General features: G+C 36.9%; 1 protein-coding gene across 2 annotated transcripts in view; it reads right to left on the reverse strand.

The window, feature by feature from the left end:
* Nucleotides 1-1,068: 1,068 nt before the first annotated feature.
* Nucleotides 1,069-21,227, reverse strand: part of lig1 (ligase I, DNA, ATP-dependent) — a 74,078-nt gene continuing 53,919 nt past the window's right edge. For both annotated transcript variants that reach the window (XM_087810286.1, XM_087810285.1), the window contains exons 24-27: nucleotides 20,373-20,426; nucleotides 12,982-13,125; nucleotides 6,391-6,483; nucleotides 1,069-1,199 (exon numbers count right to left, since the gene is read on the reverse strand). In XM_087810286.1, coding sequence (XP_087666412.1) covers nucleotides 1,125-1,199; nucleotides 6,391-6,483; nucleotides 12,982-13,125; nucleotides 20,373-20,426 — 366 coding nt within the window. In that variant the 3' untranslated portion in view covers nucleotides 1,069-1,124. The remainder of the gene's footprint in view (nucleotides 1,200-6,390; nucleotides 6,484-12,981; nucleotides 13,126-20,372; nucleotides 20,427-21,227) is intronic.

Genomic DNA, 21,227 nt, shown 5'->3' on the forward strand with positions numbered 1-21,227 from the left:
AAACCCAATTATTTCACTGAAAAATCTCAATTTGATCATAAAAATACAAAAGTGTCAATCAAAAATATAGTACTTACAGTGGAATAAAATGTGAAAAAATATATGTGAAATAAATGTGAAATATAAATTTAAAACTAATTTGAAAAAAAAGAAATAAATAAAAAGCAGTTCATTCTAAATATCTAAGAATATTTTTCAACAATTAAATCAGAATTTATATAAATATTTTTGCATAAACTGAAATACCAGCGAGTAGATCAGATATTCATAGACTAGAAAATACATTTGTAGATAAAACAAAGAAACTTTACCAGACTTTACAGTTTAAAAAAGAAAAAATGGACGATAGATTAAAAAAAATATTGAAAAATTGGGGCAAATTTTGGAGAAAAAACTAACAAAAAAACTCCTACAGTCCAGAAACATACAGAGGTTGATTGATAACTTTGGGTAATTGTCCGGAGGTGTGAGTGTGTGTGTGAATGGTTGTCTGTCTTGCGACAGACTGGCTTCCTGTCCAGGGTGTCCCCTGCCTCTCGCCCTATGATAGTGGGATCCCCGCGACCCCGGTAAGGGATAAAGCGGTAGAAAATGAATGAATTAACTTGATAAAAAGGACTAAAGAGTAAAAGAGGAAAAGATTAACTATATATATATACTTGTAAAGAACATGTACGTGTAAAGAATATGTACGTGTAAAAAACATGTAAATGTAAAACCTCAAAGCGTGAATAAAGAGGAGAAACTTCTTCTCTCGAAAACGGATCAGAACCCTGAACGCTAAAGTGGCAACAACATGAAAAACTCTCCGGACTTGAAGGTGAGTCGACGTCGTGCATCGACTTCTAAGCTCCGGCGTCAAAAGCGCTCGCTTTCCCGACGTCCATAATCTCATGCTTTTCATCCGCTTCCCTCTTCTGTCGGCTGATCTGAATGCAGCTCGACCTCCGTCAGCTCATTACGCACAAACACTCGCCGCCGCTTCTTAAGAGCCGGAGTCAGAACCGGACCATTGGTAGTTCCGTCATGTCTGAGGCTCGTCTGCTCGCTGACGGACGAAGACGCTCCGACGGTTTCATCTTTTATTTCAACGCAGCAACTATTTACACATGATTCGTAGACGCTCAGTAGTATTCCTCCGGGTCGGCCTTCTCGCCCTGGTTCTGGATCTGGTCCTGCTTCTTGTACAGATCTGCAATCTGGAGCGGGTGAGGGCGGGGGGGGGGGGGGTGATGGGAGGGGGTGAGGAGGAAACAAGGGGGAGACACGAGGGTCAGATGGTTGGTTACTCCCACTCAAGGCCAGTCAAAACAAAACCACAAATCACATGTTAATAGTCAGAGGTTTAATCCCCTTAAGAACAAACATTAATTAATTGCATTTAATTAATTATTATTTTTTAATACATTAATTAATCAATAAATATATTATTTATTTATTTATTATATATAAATATAAATATAATCAATAAAGTTTTACCTTACCTTACCTTTCCTTAATTCAGCACATTTGACACGTTTTCGACCCCATACAAATATTTATACGCCGTAACTAAATCTTGCATAGTTAAAAAAAAAAAGATTGGTCATAAAAAACTAAAATGGAAGTAAGTAGAAAAAAGAAAATTTACTAATATTTTATTAGATTTTACGTTTTTTGAGAAGCAAAAAAATCACATTTTTATTCAGAAATTTAAGTTAAATAAATCATTTTTGAATACATTAATTCAGCAAAATCCTTTTAAAACAAACATATTATTTAATAAATTAATTTAGCAAGTTTGACCCCATAAAAAATATTTCTAAGCTGTAACTAAAACTTGCATATTCAAAAATGTTTGTCAGGAAAAAAAAAAAAAAGAAGAAAAGGAAGTTAATGGAAAAAATAAAATTTACAAAGATTTGAATGGATTTCAATTTTTGGAGAAACACCCCTAGAAGATTATTCCTTTTAAACCAAACAAATTATTTAATAAATTAATTCAGCATATTTTTGACACAGGTTTGACTCCATACAAATATTTCTAAGCTGTAACTAAAATTGCATAGTTGACAAATGTATTGGTCTGAAAAAATACTAAAATAGAAGTTAATAGAAAAACTAAAATGTACAAAAATTTTAATGGATTTAAATTTTTGGAGAAACATCCCAAGATTATTCTTAAAAAGAAAACAAAAAAAACACATTTATATTCAGTAGTTTAATCCCTTTAAGAACAAACCTTTTATTTAATAAATTAATTCAGCATATTTTTGACACGTTTTCGACCCCATACAAATATTTATACGCCGTAACTAAATCTTGCATAGTTAAAAAAAAAAAAGATTGGTCATAAAAAACTAAAATGGAAAAATGGAAGTAAGTAGAAAAAAGAAAATCTACTAATATTTTATTAGATTTACGTTTTTTGAGAAGCAAAAAAATCACATTTTTATTCAGAAATTTAAGTTAAATAAATAATTTTTGAATACATTAATTCAGCAAAATCCTTTTAAAACAAACATATTATTAAATAAATTAATTTAGCAAGTTTGACCCCATAAAAATATTTCTAAGCTGTAACTAAAACTATGCATAATGGAAAAAATAAAATTTACAAAGATTTGAATGGATTTCAATTTTTGGAGAAACACCCCTAGAAGATTATTCCTTGAAAAAAAAAAAAATCACATATTTATATTCAGAAGTGTAATCCTTTTAAAACAAACACATTATTTAATAAATTAATTCATATTTTTGACACAGGTTTGACTCCATACAAATATTTCTAAGCTGTAACTAAAATTGCATAGTTGACAAATGTATTGGTCGGAAAAAATGCTAAAATAGAAGTTAATAGAAAAACTAAAATGTACAAAAATTTTAATGGATTTAAATTTTTGGAGAAACATCCCAAGATTATTCTTAAAAAGAAAACAAAAAAAAACACATTTATATTCAGTAGTTTAATCCCTTTAAGAACAAACCTTTTATTTAATAAATTGATTCAGCATATTGTTGACCCCATACAAATATTTCTAAGGTAAAAACTTGAATATTTTATAAAATGATTAAAAAAAAGAAATCACATATTTATAGTCAGAAGTTTAATTAGTTTAATAACAATTTATTTAATAAATTAATTCAGCATATTTTTGACACGAGTTTGACCCCATAGAAATATTTCTAAGCTGTAACTTAAGCTTGCATAACTAAAAAAATGATTGGTGTTCATACAAAAACTAAAATAGAGGTTAATAGAAATGACAAAATTTGAATGGATTTATATTTTTTGAGAAACATTATTTAAAGATTATTTAATAAATTAATTCAGCATAGTTTTGACACAAATGTTTCCCTATACAAGTTAAAAAATGACTGGTGGTCCGAAAAATACAAAAATGTAATTGGTTTTCAATTTTTTGAGAAACAATCCAAAAAGTGTATTCTTTATTTAAATAATAAATAATAAAAATAAAAAATGTCATTTGGATAAAAAAAATTGATAAGGAAAAAACAGATCAAAGGGATGGTCAGATAAAAATCACACTCTGTAAACTTGTTGAAAAATAAATAATTCATGTTAAAACATCGGTTTAATTAAAAAATGTATGTAATACATTCTTAAAAAGTTAATTAATAAAAAAAAACATATTTATACCAATTATGATACAGAATAATTGTAAAAAATAATCAGTTATTGTCAATAAAAAATAAAAATAAAAATGACTGAAATGCAAAAACATTATATATTTTCTAATAATAATAATAACCATTAAAAAGAAGCTTAAAATCACAAGTATTCCTGCAGCGTCAATATTGGGCTCATAAATAATTTGCCGAACACACAGATGATATTTAAAGGTCAGGCCAGCAGGACGATCCACGATTTAAAGACGTAGAAGTTGAACTACGAGTCATTTTGTGGAGGAAGACTCTCAGGAACCCCCGGTGAGTCCCTGGACCCCCACCTCCCAGAACCAAGAGTGTGTGTGAGTGTGTGTGTGTGAGAAAGCTGACATTTAGTAATTGACGGAACCATCATTTCCATCCTGACGTGGGCCCAGCGGGACCCTCGCTCCGACTGTCGGGGGAACATATTTGAGCAGGAAGGCTAACAGATGGTCGTCAGTAAGAGTCTCGTTACCATGAGGATCAGAGACGAACCGAGTCTCAGGTTGAGAAACTGCAGCCGAAGATTTACAAGGACGGAGAGTGAAAGTGAGACCAGGACCATCAGGAACTTGTCCATTGAATAGATGAGTTTGAATGAATCATTTCAGACGTTGAAACTTGACTATTCGGTATCAAATTATGATCTTTTAAAATAATTAAATTCAATATTAATTTAAAAAAAGAAGAAAAAGATCGAGTTTGAAATATTTAATTCCAATAATTAAACGATAAAGGCTCTAAATTCAATGTGTTTTGATTCCCAGTCTCATGAATTCAATATGAAAAGGTTGACTTGACGCACCAGAGCTTCTAATGGCGTCACATGATCGTCTTTGTGTCGCATGATTGGCTGACGGTTCGATCAAGTAGCTCGGTGCTCTGTTGGTAATGTCTGGTGAGACTTATGCCAATGTTTTTATATTGAATTTAGAAAAATGTAATTGTTTTATTATTATTATATAAAATTAAGATATATAAAATTAAGAGAACAGAAATTAATAATAAAAAATAAAAATTGGGAAAATATTTAAATTATTTGATTCTATTAATAGAAAAACTTTAAAAAAAAAAAACTATTTAAAAAATATATTGTGAAAAAAGAGGAAATTGTTTAATTGAATTAAAGAAATTAAAAACTTTCAAATATAGTAATTATTGAATTGAATTAAAGAAATTAAAACATTTAAATATACAAATTATTGAATTGAATTAAAGAAATTAAAACTTTTAAATATACAAATTACTGAATAAAAGGAAAGAAATTAAACTTTTAAATATAACAATTATTATATTTAATTAAAAATAAATTAAACTTTTAAATATACAAATTATTAAATTGAATTAAAGAAATTAAAACTTTAAAATATACAAATTATTGAATTGAATTAAAAATAAAATAAACTTTTAAATATAAAAATTATTGAATTGAATTAAAGAAATTAAAACATTTAAATATAAAAATTATTGAATTAAAGAAATTTAACTTTTAAATATACAAATTACTGAATAAAAGGAAAGAAATTAAACTTTTAAATATAACAATTATTCTATTTAACTAAAAATAAATTAAACTTTTAAATATACAAATTATTAAATTGAATTAAAGAAATTAAAACTTTTAAATATACAAATTATTGAATTGAATTAAAAATAAAATAAACTTTTAAATATAAAAATCATTGAATTGATTTAAAGAAATTAAAACATTTAAATATACAAATTATTGAATTAAAGAAATTCAACTTTTAAATATAACAATTATTCTATTTAATTCAAAATAAATTAAACTTTTAAATATACAAATTATTAAATTGAATTAAAGAAATTAAAACTATAAAATATACAAATTATTGAATTGAAATAAAAATAAAATAAACTTTTAAATATAAAAATTATTGAATTGAATTAAAGAAATTAAAACATTTAAATATACAAATTATTGAATTAAAGAAATTAAACTTTTAAATATACAAATTACTGAATAAAAGGAAAGAAATTAAACTTTTAAATATAACAATTATTCTATTTAATTAAAAATAAATTAAACTTTTAAATATACAAATTATTAAATTGAATTAAAGAAATTAAAACTTTTAAATATACAAATTGTTTAAGCGCTTTGTGACCCTGGTCTGGAAAAGCGCTATATAAATAAAAATTACTTGCATTCAAACTCAATATTCTGATGAAACTGTTATGTTGGTTCCGTGTTGAAAGTTCTAAACATAAAGTCATCAGAGGATGAAGCTCAAATAAAAGAATCTGCTGATTTAACGTGCGCTTGTAAGAAAACCTCTCGAATCTTTCTTCATGTGTGGAGATAAACTCTGCAGCTGTGTCGTCGTCAACATCTGGCTCCTGGTTCTTGGGGCGCGAGGATGAAACATGGATCTGTCGGGCCATTAAAAATAATGCGTGTGCGCGGGTCGGCCCGCGGGTCACGGCGCCACAAATGTCGGCGTAAATAAAGGAGGTAAAAAAAAAAGTGATGAATCGCCGCGGGAACCCACTAGTGTGTTTTCTTACTTTTATTTTGGGGGGAGATAAAAGAAGGGGGTCGGGTTCAGACGGAGCCGCCGCTCTCGAGGTTTCACCCTTGAAGTGAGATAACGGCGTTCAAAGAGCCGGTGATTGACGTCTTGGCGCCTCGATATCATCTGGACGCTCGCCCTCAGACATCAGACACCCCCCCCCCTTACCCCCGTAAAGTTCTTCATCCCGCGGTTCTCTACGCACCTGAGATCCAGAGGTGGCGTCCTCGGGCTTCTTGTCGTCTCTGATCCGCAGGAAGCGAGGGAACCGGAGCGAGATGCCCTTCTCAGGATCCACCTGAGCAGAGAACACACTTCAGACGCTCGTGCAGATGAAGATCCACAATCAATAACCGCGATAAACACACGCCGGGGATCAGAGGCAGGAGGCGTGACGGATCATATTAAAGATGTGAGCGGGAGACGCTCAACGAAGACGTCAAAAAGACTTTTCGCCCTCAACGCCATCTTAGCTAAACGGAAGCTACGTCACCGATGACGCGTCTTCGGAGCAGATACTGACGTAAATAACACTAAGTTTACCACAAAAACAACACAACAATAACACAATGAAACATGACTTAATCATTTTGCTGTCAAGTGTTCCAACGTCTGGTTGCAACCAGAACTATGTCTTTCCATTTCCTGTGGCCCTTTTGTCCATTTCCTGTGGACTATATCTTTCCATTTCCTGTGGACTATATCTTTCCATTTCCTGTGGATTATATCTTTCCGTTTCCTGTGGACTATATCTTTCCATTTCCTGTGGACTATATCTTTCCATTTCCTGTGGATTATATCTTTCCGTTTCCTGTGGACTATATCTTTCCATTTCCTGTGGACTATATCTTTCTGTTTCCTGTGGACTATATCTTTCCATTTCCTGTGGACTATATCTTTCCATTTCCTGTGGATTATATCTTTCCATTTCCTGTGGACTATAGCTTTCCATTTCCTGTGGACTATATCTTTCCATTTCCTGTGGACTATATCTTTCCATTTCCTGTGGTTCCTTCTTCCATTTCCTGTGGACTATATCTTTCCATTTCCTGTGGTTCCTTCTTCCATTTCCTGTGGACTATATCTTTCCATTTCCTGTTGACTATATCTTTCCATTTCCTGTGGACTATATCTTTCCATTTCCTGTGGACTATATCTTTCCATTTCCTGTGGACTATATCTTTCCATTTCCTGTGGACTATATCTTTCCATTTCCTGTTGACTATATCTTTCCATTTCCTGTGGACTATATCTTTCCATTTCCTGTGGACTATATCTTTCCATTTCCTGTGGTTCCTTCTTCCATTTCCTGTGGACTATATCTTTCTGTTTCCTGTGGACTATATCTTTCCATTTCCTGTGGTTCCTTCTTCCATTTCCTGTGGACTATATCTTTCTGTTTCCTGTGGACTATATCTTTCCATTTCCTGTGGTTCCTTCTTCCATTTCCTGTGGACTATATCTTTCTGTTTCCTGTGGACTATATCTTTCCATTTCCTGTGGTTCCTTCTTCCATTTCCTGTGGACTATATCTTTCCATTTCCTGTGGTTCCTTCTTCCATTTCCTGTGGACTATATCTTTCCATTTCCTGTGGACTATATCTTTCTGTTTCCTGTGGACTATATCTTTCCATTTCCTGTGGTTCCTTCTTCCATTTCCTGTGGACTATATCTTTCCATTTCCTGTGGTTCCTTCTTCCATTTCCTGTGGACTATATCTTTCCATTTCCTGTGGATTATATCTTTCCGTTTCCTGTGGACTATATCTTTCCATTTCCTGTGGACTATATCTTTCCATTTCCTGTGGATTATATCTTTCCGTTTCCTGTGGACTATATCTTTCCATTTCCTGTGGACTATATCTTTCTGTTTCCTGTGGACTATATCTTTCCATTTCCTGTGGACTATATCTTTCCATTTCCTGTGGATTATATCTTTCCATTTCCTGTGGACTATAGCTTTCCATTTCCTGTGGACTATATCTTTCCATTTCCTGTGGACTATATCTTTCCATTTCCTGTGGTTCCTTCTTCCATTTCCTGTGGACTATATCTTTCCATTTCCTGTGGTTCCTTCTTCCATTTCCTGTGGACTATATCTTTCCATTTCCTGTTGACTATATCTTTCCATTTCCTGTGGACTATATCTTTCCATTTCCTGTGGACTATATCTTTCCATTTCCTGTGGACTATATCTTTCCATTTCCTGTGGACTATATCTTTCCATTTCCTGTTGACTATATCTTTCCATTTCCTGTGGACTATATCTTTCCATTTCCTGTGGACTATATCTTTCCATTTCCTGTGGTTCCTTCTTCCATTTCCTGTGGACTATATCTTTCTGTTTCCTGTGGACTATATCTTTCCATTTCCTGTGGTTCCTTCTTCCATTTCCTGTGGACTATATCTTTCTGTTTCCTGTGGACTATATCTTTCCATTTCCTGTGGTTCCTTCTTCCATTTCCTGTGGACTATATCTTTCTGTTTCCTGTGGACTATATCTTTCCATTTCCTGTGGTTCCTTCTTCCATTTCCTGTGGACTATATCTTTCCATTTCCTGTGGACTATATCTTTCCATTTCCTGTGGACTATATCTTTCCATTTCCTGTGGATTATATCTTTCCATTTCCTGTGGTTCCTTCTTCCATTTCCTGTGGACTATATCTTTCTGTTTCCTGTGGACTATATCTTTCCATTTCCTGTGGTTCCTTCTTCCATTTCCTGTGGACTATATCTTTCTGTTTCCTGTGGACTATATCTTTCCATTTCCTGTGGACTATATCTTTCCATTTCCTGTGGACTATATCTTTCCATTTCCTGTGGACTATATCTTTCCATTTCCTGTGGACTATATCTTTCCATTTCCTGTGGTTCCTTCTTCCATTTCCTGTGGACTATATCTTTCCATTTCCTGTGGACTATATCTTTCCATTTCCTGTGGACTATATCTTTCCATTTCCTGTGGTTCCTTCTTCCATTTCCTGTGGACTATATCTTTCTGTTTCCTGTGGACTATATCTTTCCATTTCCTGTGGATTATATCTTTCCATTTCCTGTGGACTATATCTTTCCATTTCCTGTTGACTATATCTTTCCATTTCCTGTGGACTATATCTTTCCATTTCCTGTGGACTATATCTTTCCATTTCCTGTGGACTATATCTTTCCATTTCCTGTTGACTATATCTTTCCATTTCCTGTGGACTATATCTTTCCATTTCCTGTGGACTATATCTTTCCATTTCCTGTGGTTCCTTCTTCCATTTCCTGTGGACTATATCTTTCTGTTTCCTGTGGACTATATCTTTCCATTTCCTGTGGTTCCTTCTTCCATTTCCTGTGGACTATATCTTTCTGTTTCCTGTGGACTATATCTTTCCATTTCCTGTGGTTCCTTCTTCCATTTCCTGTGGACTATATCTTTCTGTTTCCTGTGGACTATATCTTTCCATTTCCTGTGGTTCCTTCTTCCATTTCCTGTGGACTATATCTTTCCATTTCCTGTGGACTATATCTTTCCATTTCCTGTGGACTATATCTTTCCATTTCCTGTGGATTATATCTTTCCATTTCCTGTGGTTCCTTCTTCCATTTCCTGTGGACTATATCTTTCTGTTTCCTGTGGACTATATCTTTCCATTTCCTGTGGTTCCTTCTTCCATTTCCTGTGGACTATATCTTTCTGTTTCCTGTGGACTATATCTTTCCATTTCCTGTGGACTATATCTTTCCATTTCCTGTGGACTATATCTTTCCATTTCCTGTGGACTATATCTTTCCATTTCCTGTGGTTCCTTCTTCCATTTCCTGTGGACTATATCTTTCCATTTCCTGTGGACTATATCTTTCCATTTCCTGTGGTTCCTTCTTCCATTTCCTGTGGACTATATCTTTCTGTTTCCTGTGGACTATATCTTTCCATTTCCTGTGGATTATATCTTTCCATTTCCTGTTGACTATATCTTTCCATTTCCTGTGGACTATAGCTTTCCATTTCCTGTGGACTATATCTTTCAATTTCCTGTGGTTCCTTCTGTCCATTTCCTGTGGTTCCTTCTGTCCATTTCCTGTGGTTCCTTCTGTCCATTTCCTGTGGACTATATCTTTCCATTTCCTGTGGACTATATCTTTCCATTTCCTGTGGACTATATCTTTCCGTTTCCTGTGGACTATATCTTTCCGTTTCCTGTGGACTATATCTTTCCGTTTCCTGTGGACTATATCTTTCCGTTTCCTGTGGACTATATCTTTCCGTTTCCTGTGGACTATATCTTTCCATTTCCTGTGGACTATATCTTTCCATTTCCTGTGGACTACATCTTTCCGTTTCCTGTGGACTACATCTTTCCATTTCCTGTGGACTACATCTTTCCATTTCCTGTGGACTATATCTTTCCATTTCCTGTGGACTATATCTTTCCATTTCCTGTGGACTATATCTTTCCATTTCCTGTGGATTATATCTTTCCATTTCCTGTGGACTATATCTTTCCGTTTCCTGTGGACTATATCTTTCCGTTTCCTGTGGACTATATCTTTCCGTTTCCTGTGGATTATATCTTTCCGTTTCCTGTTGACTATATCTTTCCATTTCCTGTGGACTATATCTTTCAATTTCCTGTGGACTATATCTTTCCATTTCCTGTGGACTATATCTTTCCATTTCCTGTGGATTATATCTTTCCATTTCCTGTGGACTATATCTTTCCGTTTCCTATGGACTATATCTTTCCGTTTCCTGTGGACTATATCTTTCCATTTCCTGTGGATTATATCTTTCCATTTCCTGTTGACTATATCTTTCCATTTCCTGTGGACTATATCTTTCAATTTCCTGTGGACTATAGCTTTCCATTTCCTGTGGACTATATCTTTCCATTTCCTGTGGATTATATCTTTCCATTTCCTGTGGACTATATCTTTCCGTTTCCTATGGACTATATCTTTCCGTTTCCTGTGGACTATATCTTTCCATTTCCTGTGGATTATATCTTTCCATTTCCTGTTGACTATAGCTTTCCATTTCCTGTGGACTATATCTTTCAATTTCCTGTGGACTATATCTTTCCATTTCCTGTGGACTATATCTTTCCATTTCCTGTGGACTATATCTTTCCATTTCCTGTGGACTGTATCTTTCCATTTCCTGTGGTTCCTTCTGTCCATTTCCTGTGGACTATATCTTTCCATTTCCTGTGGACTATATCTTTCCGTTTCCTGTGGACTATATCTTTCCGTTTCCTGTGGACTATATCTTTCCATTTCCTGTGGACTATATCTTTCCATTTCCTGTGGACTATATCTTTCCGTTTCCTGTGGACTATATCTTTCCATTTCCTGTGGACTATATCTTTCCATTTCCTGTGGACTATATCTTTCCATTTCCTGTGGATTATATCTTTCCATTTCCTGTGGACTATATCTTTCCGTTTCCTATGGACTATATCTTTCCGTTTCCTGTGGACTATATCTTTCCGTTTCCTGTGGACTATATCTTTCCATTTCCTGTGGTTCCTTCTGTCCATTTTCTGTGGATTATATCTTTCCATTTCCTATGGACTATATCTTTCCATTTCCTGTGGACTATATCTTTCCATTTCCTGTGGACTATATCTTTCCATTTCCTGTGGACTATATCTTTCCGTTTCCTGTGGACTATATCTTTCCGTTTCCTGTGGACTATATCTTTCCGTTTCCTGTGGACTATATCTTTCCATTTCCTGTGGACTATATCTTTCCATTTCCTGTGGACTATATCTTTCCATTTCCTGTGGACTATATCTTTCCATTTCCTGTGGACTATATCTTTCCGTTTCCTGTGGACTATATCTTTCCGTTTCCTGTGGACTATATCTTTCCGTTTCCTGTGGACTATATCTTTCCGTTTCCTGTGGACTATATCTTTCCGTTTCCTGTGGACTATATCTTTCCATTTCCTGTGGACTATATCTTTCCATTTCCTGTGGACTATATCTTTCCATTTCCTGTGGACTATATCTTTCCATTTCCTGTGGACTATATCTTTCCGTTTCCTGTGGACTATATCTTTCCATTTCCTGTGGTTCCTTCTGTCCATTTTCTGTGGATTATATCTTTCCATTTCCTATGGACTATATCTTTCCATTTCCTGTGGTTCCTTCTGTCCATTTTCTGTGGATTATATCTTTCCATTTCCTATGGACTATATCTTTCCATTTCCTGTGGACTATATCTTTCCATTTCCTGTTGACCCGGCACCCATTTCCTGTGGGGCCTTCTTTCAAATCCATTTTATTTCCTGTTCACTTTTTTCCAAATCCTGTGAACCCTTCTCTCCATCTTCGGCAGACTATTTTTTCATTTCCTGTGGACTATTTTCCATTTCCTTCTAATCTTTCCTTGTTGACCCAGTTTTCCAAATTGCCGTCGCCACGACCGTTTCTTCCTGTAAACATTTCCATACCTTAACGTTAAATTCTCCTTTCCTTCTTTGTTGTGAACCCCTTTTTCATTCACGACGTTCCGAGTCTAAACAATCTCCCGCGTGCTCGATGAAACGAGATGACATCAGAGGCGTCTTGTTTGGCGCCGCGGCTCCAGAGGAAGCGTTTCTGCTAACGCCGTAAATAAAAGCATGTGTCGCCGCAGCAGGCGCCGTGAAAAAGGCTCACGTCGTTCCGTGATTAGAAATGTGAAGGTGACTCCGGCATCAGACGCACTCCGTCTCTCTGGGTAATTATGACTCATCATGTGGAGCGACGGACCAGAACCGGGAGGGTTTTTATCAGCGGGAACACGACGCGCCGGCTGCACTCACCAGTCCCATGGCGGCCTTGTAGACGGGCGACAGCGAGAGGTCGGCACACTTCACCTCCCACACCTGCACGGCGTCCATCCACACGTCCGGCTCGGCCGACGGGTCGAAGCGGTAGTAGGCGCGAGGCTTGGGGAGGATGTGCTCCTGCGGGAACAGAGGACCGAGGTGAGGAACAAGAGACCGAGGTGAGGAACAAGACAAGACCGATGGCGGACGGTGACAGAAGAACCTCGTTACGACCCGTTGGGGAAAAAACACTGGGATCCGAAACCCGACACGCTCCTGATCCTGAAGTTACTGTTATCGTGAACTCAAGGTTATTAAGGCACAAATCAACTTGGTTTGACACAATGTTTCTTTTGGTCCCAAAAACACGTTCAAAATACTTTATTTTTAGTTGGACTTAATCGAGGGCTGTCGATTACTGAGGAAAAAGTGTCTTAATAACATAATAAATGCAGATTTTCAGGTCAAGGACGGTATTTATTGATTTGAACTTGTGTAAAAGATCAGTTCAAATATTGTAAATACAGATAACAAATTACAAAATGTTGAAAAAACGTAATAAAATTCTAGTAAATCTAAAGACAAATGCGTGTTTACTATTAATATTAGTATAATTAGTTTACAATAATTTTATTACAGACTAAATTGCCCAGTTAAGAGCAAGAAAATATACATAAACCATGTTAATAATATGAATAATAAGTAAGTAAGTAATATTTATTTATATCGCGCTTTTCCAGACCAGGGTCACAAAGCGCTTAAACAATCAAAACAATACTCAAAAAAGTACATACTTTAAAGATCAAGATAAAACTGAGAACAACACAGGAGTTCCAGAAAATCAAGGAAAAGCCTGACCAAATAAAAACATCTTAAGATGTTTCTTGAAGGAGTCAGTAGATCCATCAAGCGCAAAGAGAGAGGAAGATCGTTCCAAAGCTTAAGAGCAACAGTCTGGAAGGATTTCGCTCCTCTGGTCCTGAAGCGTGTGCGTGGAACCATCAGTAGATTCTGATCCACAGACCTCAGAGCCCGAGCTGGGGTGTAAGTCTGGATCAGATCAGTGATGTGATAAGATGGAACATATAGAAAAATATGACTTAATAAAGAAATATTACTTATGAAATGTATAAATTAATATAATACAGATTGCAAAATTAACTTTTGCAGTAAAGAATGCCTAAAAAACAAAACTAATTAATAAAAAGAAAAAAAAAAGATTAATGTATCACTGTAATAATACATACACTGTTCAGTGTAAAAATGTATCACATTGAAAAACACCTTTTTTTTAGGTTAAAATGTGATGTAAAATAAAACAAATAAATAAAGGACAGGAAATTATTAGAAGATTAAATATATATATAAAATAGGAGTCAATTAATGATGAATAAATAACTTTTTTAAAAAAGTAGGAAAATAGTCCAATAAAAAGATATGTCAAGAAAATGCCTAAAAGAAACTAAAGAAATCAATGAAAAACAAAAAAAGCTCCCGTTTTGATGTCTTAACGAATTCTTTCTTATCACGCTGACCTCTAGTGGGCCGAGGAAACACAGGCCGAGGACTGCAGGTGGCCCTCAGTCCACACTTAAGCATGGGAAAAAAGTGTCTTAGACTCTTGTTCACGAGTCGGGGGAACAATCGGCAGACGAATCTGTCTTTTTGAAAAGAGAGCTGAGCCAAAAGACAGCGGAGCTCTTACGTGTCGTGGTTGATTTCTACCTTAGGCTTAACTCTGGAATCCTCTCCAACACCGTTGTTTAAGAAAATTAAGACGGATGACTGGAGACGACGTTCCGTGTAAAATGCGTCTTCATTAATTCAAGTTCACCTGTAGCTACAGTTAAATCCTGGATCGATAAACTCATCTCATGCATAAATTACAGCGCGGAGCATCGATTGCGGCTCCTCACAAAAGAACGTGTTTTTCTTTCTTTTCTTTTTTTTCACTTTTTACTTTCAGATGCAAGAGAACTCTGGCCTCCGCCTCCACACTCCGCCTCCGTCGACTTCTCCCGACGCCCGACGCCGTCTTGTAAACATCCACACACGGCACTTAATTTGCCGGCGTAGGTGTCACCGGCGTCGACACAACAACGACGACGACGTGAGCGATGGCCGCCGACCTGTTTATGCGAGCGCCGCCGCACGTCCTTCGTCCTGAGGAGACGCTCTCACGGGCGGACAAATGAAAAAAAAAAAAAACTACATTCGACTTGTAGGCGCCTCTGGTTCCGCACACGCACTCCACTGACCGTGAAGCACCAGGGATTGGGCGAAAAAAACAGATTCCAGCGGAGAAAACTCAAAGCCGGAGACGTACAATTACGATGGATTCAACATGAGAGCAAGCTGAGGTCAAGGTGGTCGCTAGGCAACCGAGATTAGGAAGCCTTTTGGAGTCTTTTTAGCATTTAAAAGCAGCTGGAGCAGAATCTCGTACCGCGACTGCAGAGCAGGTCTTTTCAACGACTGTGGCATTTTACCGCTTTTTTCAACAAGTTACGCCAGCAAGAACTCAAGATTTACCTCCGAACCAGTGGATTTTATCATTGATAAACATCCGTCTCCTTCCTTACATGTGAGGTTGCGGGGGCAGCAGCTTAAGGTGAGAAGTCCAGACTCCCAACCACCCCCTATACTGTATGAATACACAGTGTATTTCTGTGTATTTTAGAGTGTATTTCTGGGTCGTCACGACTCTCAAAGCGAGCACATCCTGACAACAAGTCTTCTCTTAAGAAGGGTGGAGGTTCTTCTCCGAGTCTCTCCTGGATGACTGATCTCAGAATAGAGAGGCATTGAAAACGGGGTGAGAGTAGAAATTCACCATTAGTTCAGAGATGTGTCTTTTGGCTCAGCTCTTTGTTCACAGTCTGTGTGATTGAATTGCTCAGATCTAGGGGTGTGTATTTGCAAAAATATAATATGCATCATGATATGATATATAGTGATACTGTAGTAACAAGTATATACGTGTAGTATTGTCGAGTACTTGACTCTGGTGTTGCAGAATTTACAGACCACATGACTCTTGATGAAGTTGTAACTGCTTTCATTTGTTTTCAAAACAAAATATGTCCAAACATCAGCTTTAAAAGCTGCTGGAGTCACTGTATCCTCTCGTCCTCAGTCGTCGCTGGGATCTTGCAAGATAGTGTTGTTCTTGTAGCTGCAGAGAACATAATAACTGCTGCCATCTAGCGGTTTAAATGCAACACAAAAATAGACACACTATTTTAACACTGAATATTAAAATGTTAATTGTCAATTCAAAAACAAAAATTATTTAATTTAAAAACAATTGAACCGTTAACTATAAAAGAGCTATGGTAAAATGAAAAATATATATATATATTTAGCTGATGAATATCGATACAGAATCGTCCGTGTTTCAGGAAATTTGTAACACTCTGAAACAACATTTCCTGCATTTTGAGAGCCACATTTTGTGGAATAAAGGCAGAAAATAAAGAAAATATCCTCTAAGTTGCTTGAGACAGTGTCAGGGGGCCTAATACACACTGTAGGGGATCAAAAATCACAGTGTAGGGGGGCCCTATGCTGAACGGCGCTGGCGAGAACCCTGATCCTGAAATGATACATCACTGTATTGATATTTTTTTAGACAACTACTCAGATGTACTTGTGAACATCGACACCTAAATACAACAATTTAGCTTTGTGTCGGATTTAATTCATAATGTTTCCTTATTTTTAATCCGCCAGATTTAAGGCAGTCATGGACTGGGGGCCCAAATCCGGTCTTCCAAGTCATTTTATGTGGCCCTTCTGAAGATTCCAAGACTTAGTTTGGTCCGAGTTTGAAGAAATTTTAAAATATATTTTAAATATATTTTGCTGGATTTAAAAAAAATCCTTTTAAGTGAGACCAGCTGGTTCGACATCTCCGAACTGAATAAACCTCACCGCGATCTTGAGCTCAAGTCGTGTAAAGTTCTGAGCTCGGCATCGCGACACATGTCAGCGTCGTGTAACGCACTTGATATTTCAGCGAAAAAAAAACCGCCGGAATCCTGCGTCTGATTGCAACACGCCGCCCCAGAAGAGTGTTTTTTTTTTTCCAGGAGCCCGATTGTTCCCGTCTGGATCGCCCTCCGCCGGCAGCTCTGCAAGCAAAGCAACTTAGCTCCGGCAGCCGCGCGCCCCTAATTCACCATCCATCACTTTCAGGTGGAGGGCTTCATTACGCCGCACTACAGAGCCGGCCCGATTGGTTCTTGGGAATAAAGGTTACAAGGTGTTTTCAATCACAGTTAACACTGCGATCCTTGCAGCAGTTTGTACTGTCGGGGATTTAAAAAAATCCCCCAAACTCCAGCCACAGCTTCTCGTGAAAACTCTGCATATTCACGCGCTCAAAAGTGCGCACGAGTGGTTCTGAGTAGTCCGATAAGACCGTCGGGCCTCGAGTCCCGGGCTCTCGTTTGAGATGCAGCTGCTCAGAAACAAACCTCTTCAGGAGCGAACTGGGAAAACCGGGCTCGGAATTGTATTAGAGGAAGAAAATGAAGTGGTTTCATTGCCTCGGCTCGTTTTTTTTTTTTTTTTTACTTTCCTGACAGGAATAGATGTTGTGGATTGATGCCATGGCATCGCGACGAGGGTTCGCCGGAGCTCAGGAAGCCAGTTATCGATCATGGTTTCAGACGCTAACGAGCGATAATAGCGGGTGATTATGATAATTGATGATTGGAATCAGCGCAGTGTTGGCGACGGTAATAGTCGTGTCAATAACGGTGACAGTTGTTTGTGACGGCGGTTGACGACACACGACGATCGTAAAGAATCAACAAGATGGTGATAACGCGCGTCGATGAACGATGACGACCAGTAATTATTACCAGAGTGACGTGAGAATAAATAACGGTTCGTGACAACAGCGATAACGATAATAGGACGCACTGAAAGCTGAGTATTGGCAAGAATCTGTTGATACGATAAGAATCAGGATACAGAGGCAAAGATACGATATATCGTGATACTGTAGTAACAAGGATATATGTGTAGTATTGTCGAGTACTTGACTCTGGTGTTGCAGAATTTACAGACCACATGACTCTTGACGAAGTCGTAACTGCTTTCATTTGTTTTCAAACCAAAATATGTCCAAGCATCAGCTTTAAAAGCTGCTGGAGTCACTGTATCCTCTCGTCCTCAGTCACGTAATGACTTCAAGCAGCTGGAAGTTTAATTGCAACACGAAAATGAATATGGAAATTGTAAATTTAAAAATATGATCATTTAATTTTACACAATTAATTGAACTATAAACCATATTGTTTTGTTTTTATCAATACAGTATCGTGGAAATGAATATTGCGATATATCTCCGTATCAATATTTTCAAACGTCCTGAATGAAAACGGTAACTGATTACGACTATTGCAAAGAAAAAAACGATAGCGACAGAGAGGACACTGTATTAGTATTCAACGCTTTAATCGAAATCGGGTTACTTGTTTTTTTTCCATTTCATTAATCAAAAAAATCCTTTAAAGGTTTGCATTTCTTCTCTTGTGAAATACAAACATAGATCATTTATTGTTGTCTTTTGTCATAGTCTCACTGCATTTTAGTTGTTTAAAAGAAACTCAATATAACGTTGTTCCTACAGCATCGCAACACACAGTGTTGTCGCCACCGTTCGATGTATCGTATCGACAGATTCTTGCCAATACACACTCCTTATTCTCTTGTTATTATCGCCGTCCGTGGATTCTAACGATTATAGATCATGACAATAGCAGTGACAGCTGTTGTAGATTGTGACGATAATCACACCTGTTGGAAATGAAGATAATGGCCGTCACCATAAATGAAAGGAAATAAAGGGTAAGAACAGGTGAAGTTACCAACAGACTACAAGAAGAAAAATACAACAATAATGTCAATGATAAATGCAGACGACGCTGATTGTGAGATAACGATAGTAGCCGTTGACGATAGCAACGATAGACGATGCTGGCAATAATGGGTAACGCCATACAAAACATAATGTTTTTAAAAAAACAAACACAATGCTAACAAGTAGGGAATGATGGAGTAATAATCGGTGAAAGTGAAGTGAAAATATCGTAGTATTTGGATATTAAACGCAGTAATATGTGAGGATGAGGACGACAGATAAATAATAAAACTATAATGAATTGTGATAAAGATTATTTAAAAACCTAATTCATTAAAAGTCCCTAATTAACATCAGTCTTTTTAACCACCACTAGTTTTTTCCAATATTGTACGTCGTTTGTATGGCTGTGTATTGGCAAGAATCTGGCGATACGATACGTATCACGATACATTGGTGAAAATACGATATATTGCGATACTGTAGGAACAACAATACATCATTTCTTTTAAAGGAAAGCGCTTCTGAAAATATGAACAATAAACTACATTAAGATCTCAAACAACCTGGAGCAACAATCAATTTTAGTATCTGTCAGTGTTTATTTTATTATTTAAGTTTTTAAGTTTTAAAATGAGTCCAAAAATCAGCTTTTTTTTTACTAATTGCTGCCATTTTTGCCAGGTTTTGTCGTTACTTTGGGCACGGAGGAATGTTGCCAACTAGTGGTCGGGGGTTTAATTGCAACACACAAATTAATAAACGCAGTGAAAATTCATTGTAAAATAAAATATTTAAGCGCGGTCGTCTCGCAGCAGGAAGGTTGCTGGTTCGCTTCCAGGCCGAGCCAACCTTTGACCTTTCTGTGTGAAGTTTGTAAGTTCTCCCCGCGTTGCATGGGTTTAACTCCAGGAACTCCGCTTTCCTCCCACAGTCCAAAAACATACAGAGGTTGATTGAGAACTTTGGGAAATTGTCCACAGGTGTGAGTGTGAATGGTGTCCTTTCCTGGGTGTCCCCTGCCTCTCGCCCTATGAAACTGGGATAGACTCCAGTTTCCCGCGACCTTTTATACACACACTATTGAAATATAAACAATAGTATAACTTTGAATTAAACTATTTTATTTGAAATAAAATGTTTTTTTTTAATATCACTAGAGTATCCGTAGAATAAAAATATCGCGATATATCGTAATGTCGACATTTTCTCACACACCTATTTGTTTGTTAGTTGAATTCATGTGAAAACATTGTCCCGCATCATTTATAATGTATTCGACTGTATTTGTATTAGTTAATGTGTCAACGTTGTGTATTCTAGTGTCATTTTCTGCTGCCAACTTAACCCACAAGAGTACAATAAAGATCTGTCGAGCGTCTTGGATATTTGGGGTGCATGAAAGAAGTCTGATGAGCGAAAAAGGGGAATCGTTTCTTCTAAAAATAGCTTCAAGCCAAACTCATATTTGTTTTCCTGCCGAGGGGGAAGTATGGACGAGTGTCGGTCGTACCTTTAAGAACTTGTAATGCTGCTCCAGATCCTCATCCTTGAAGCCGGTTCCGATCTGAAAGACACGGGAGGCGATGAGACAGATACACTGGTTCCCCGGGGGGTGAGAAAGCACTCGTTTTGGCAGCACAACGATAAAAGCAAAAAACCCTTCTCCCTTCCTCTCCTCGCAACTCTTGTCTGCGTTCTCCGCCTGGAGCGTCATGTCAGCTCTCTGAAGGCCTGAACCCAGCGAGACAGAGAGATCACCGAACAGGTTGACGAGCGCCGGAAAAAGGGAAACATTCTTTAAAAAAAAAGCCGGAGTATCATGCAAATGCGGCGTGCTTTGGCGGAGACGAGTCGGGGATTCTGCAGGAGGCTTTCTTCGCTTTCACCACAGGGATGTTAAACTTCAAACTGTGACACATTTTTAGATTTCGTTTCATCCGATCGGCCAAAAAGAGAATCCCTCAGTGCCAATTTGGCCGAGAGAAAGCCTAATCGCGGGAGCCGCAGAGATCCAGCAGCCTACGAACATATTCTCCAAACATGACAGAAGGCGTCTTTCAACAAACATCGGAGGGAAATATTGGGAGGTTTGCATTTTGGTGCCGGAACAGTGATTTCCTAAACATTTATTTTGTCTGGCAGAAAGATCCTAAAAAATTAGTCAAATTTCTTGATTATTTGTTAGGAGAAGCTAATTATATTGAGCAGAGAAAGGTTGGTTAGCCATGGTTGTAGCATTAGCTGATGAGGGTTAGGTTAGCCATGGTTGTATTATTAGCTGATAAGGGTTGGTTGGTCATGGTTGTAGCATTAGCTGATGAGGGTAGGTTAGCCATGGCTGTAGCATTAGCCGATGAGGGTAGGT

This window comes from Callionymus lyra, chromosome 16 (genome assembly GCF_982586985.1).
Source record: "Callionymus lyra chromosome 16, fCalLyr1.hap1.1, whole genome shotgun sequence".
NCBI classification, from domain to species: Eukaryota; Metazoa; Chordata; class Actinopteri; order Syngnathiformes; family Callionymidae; genus Callionymus; species Callionymus lyra.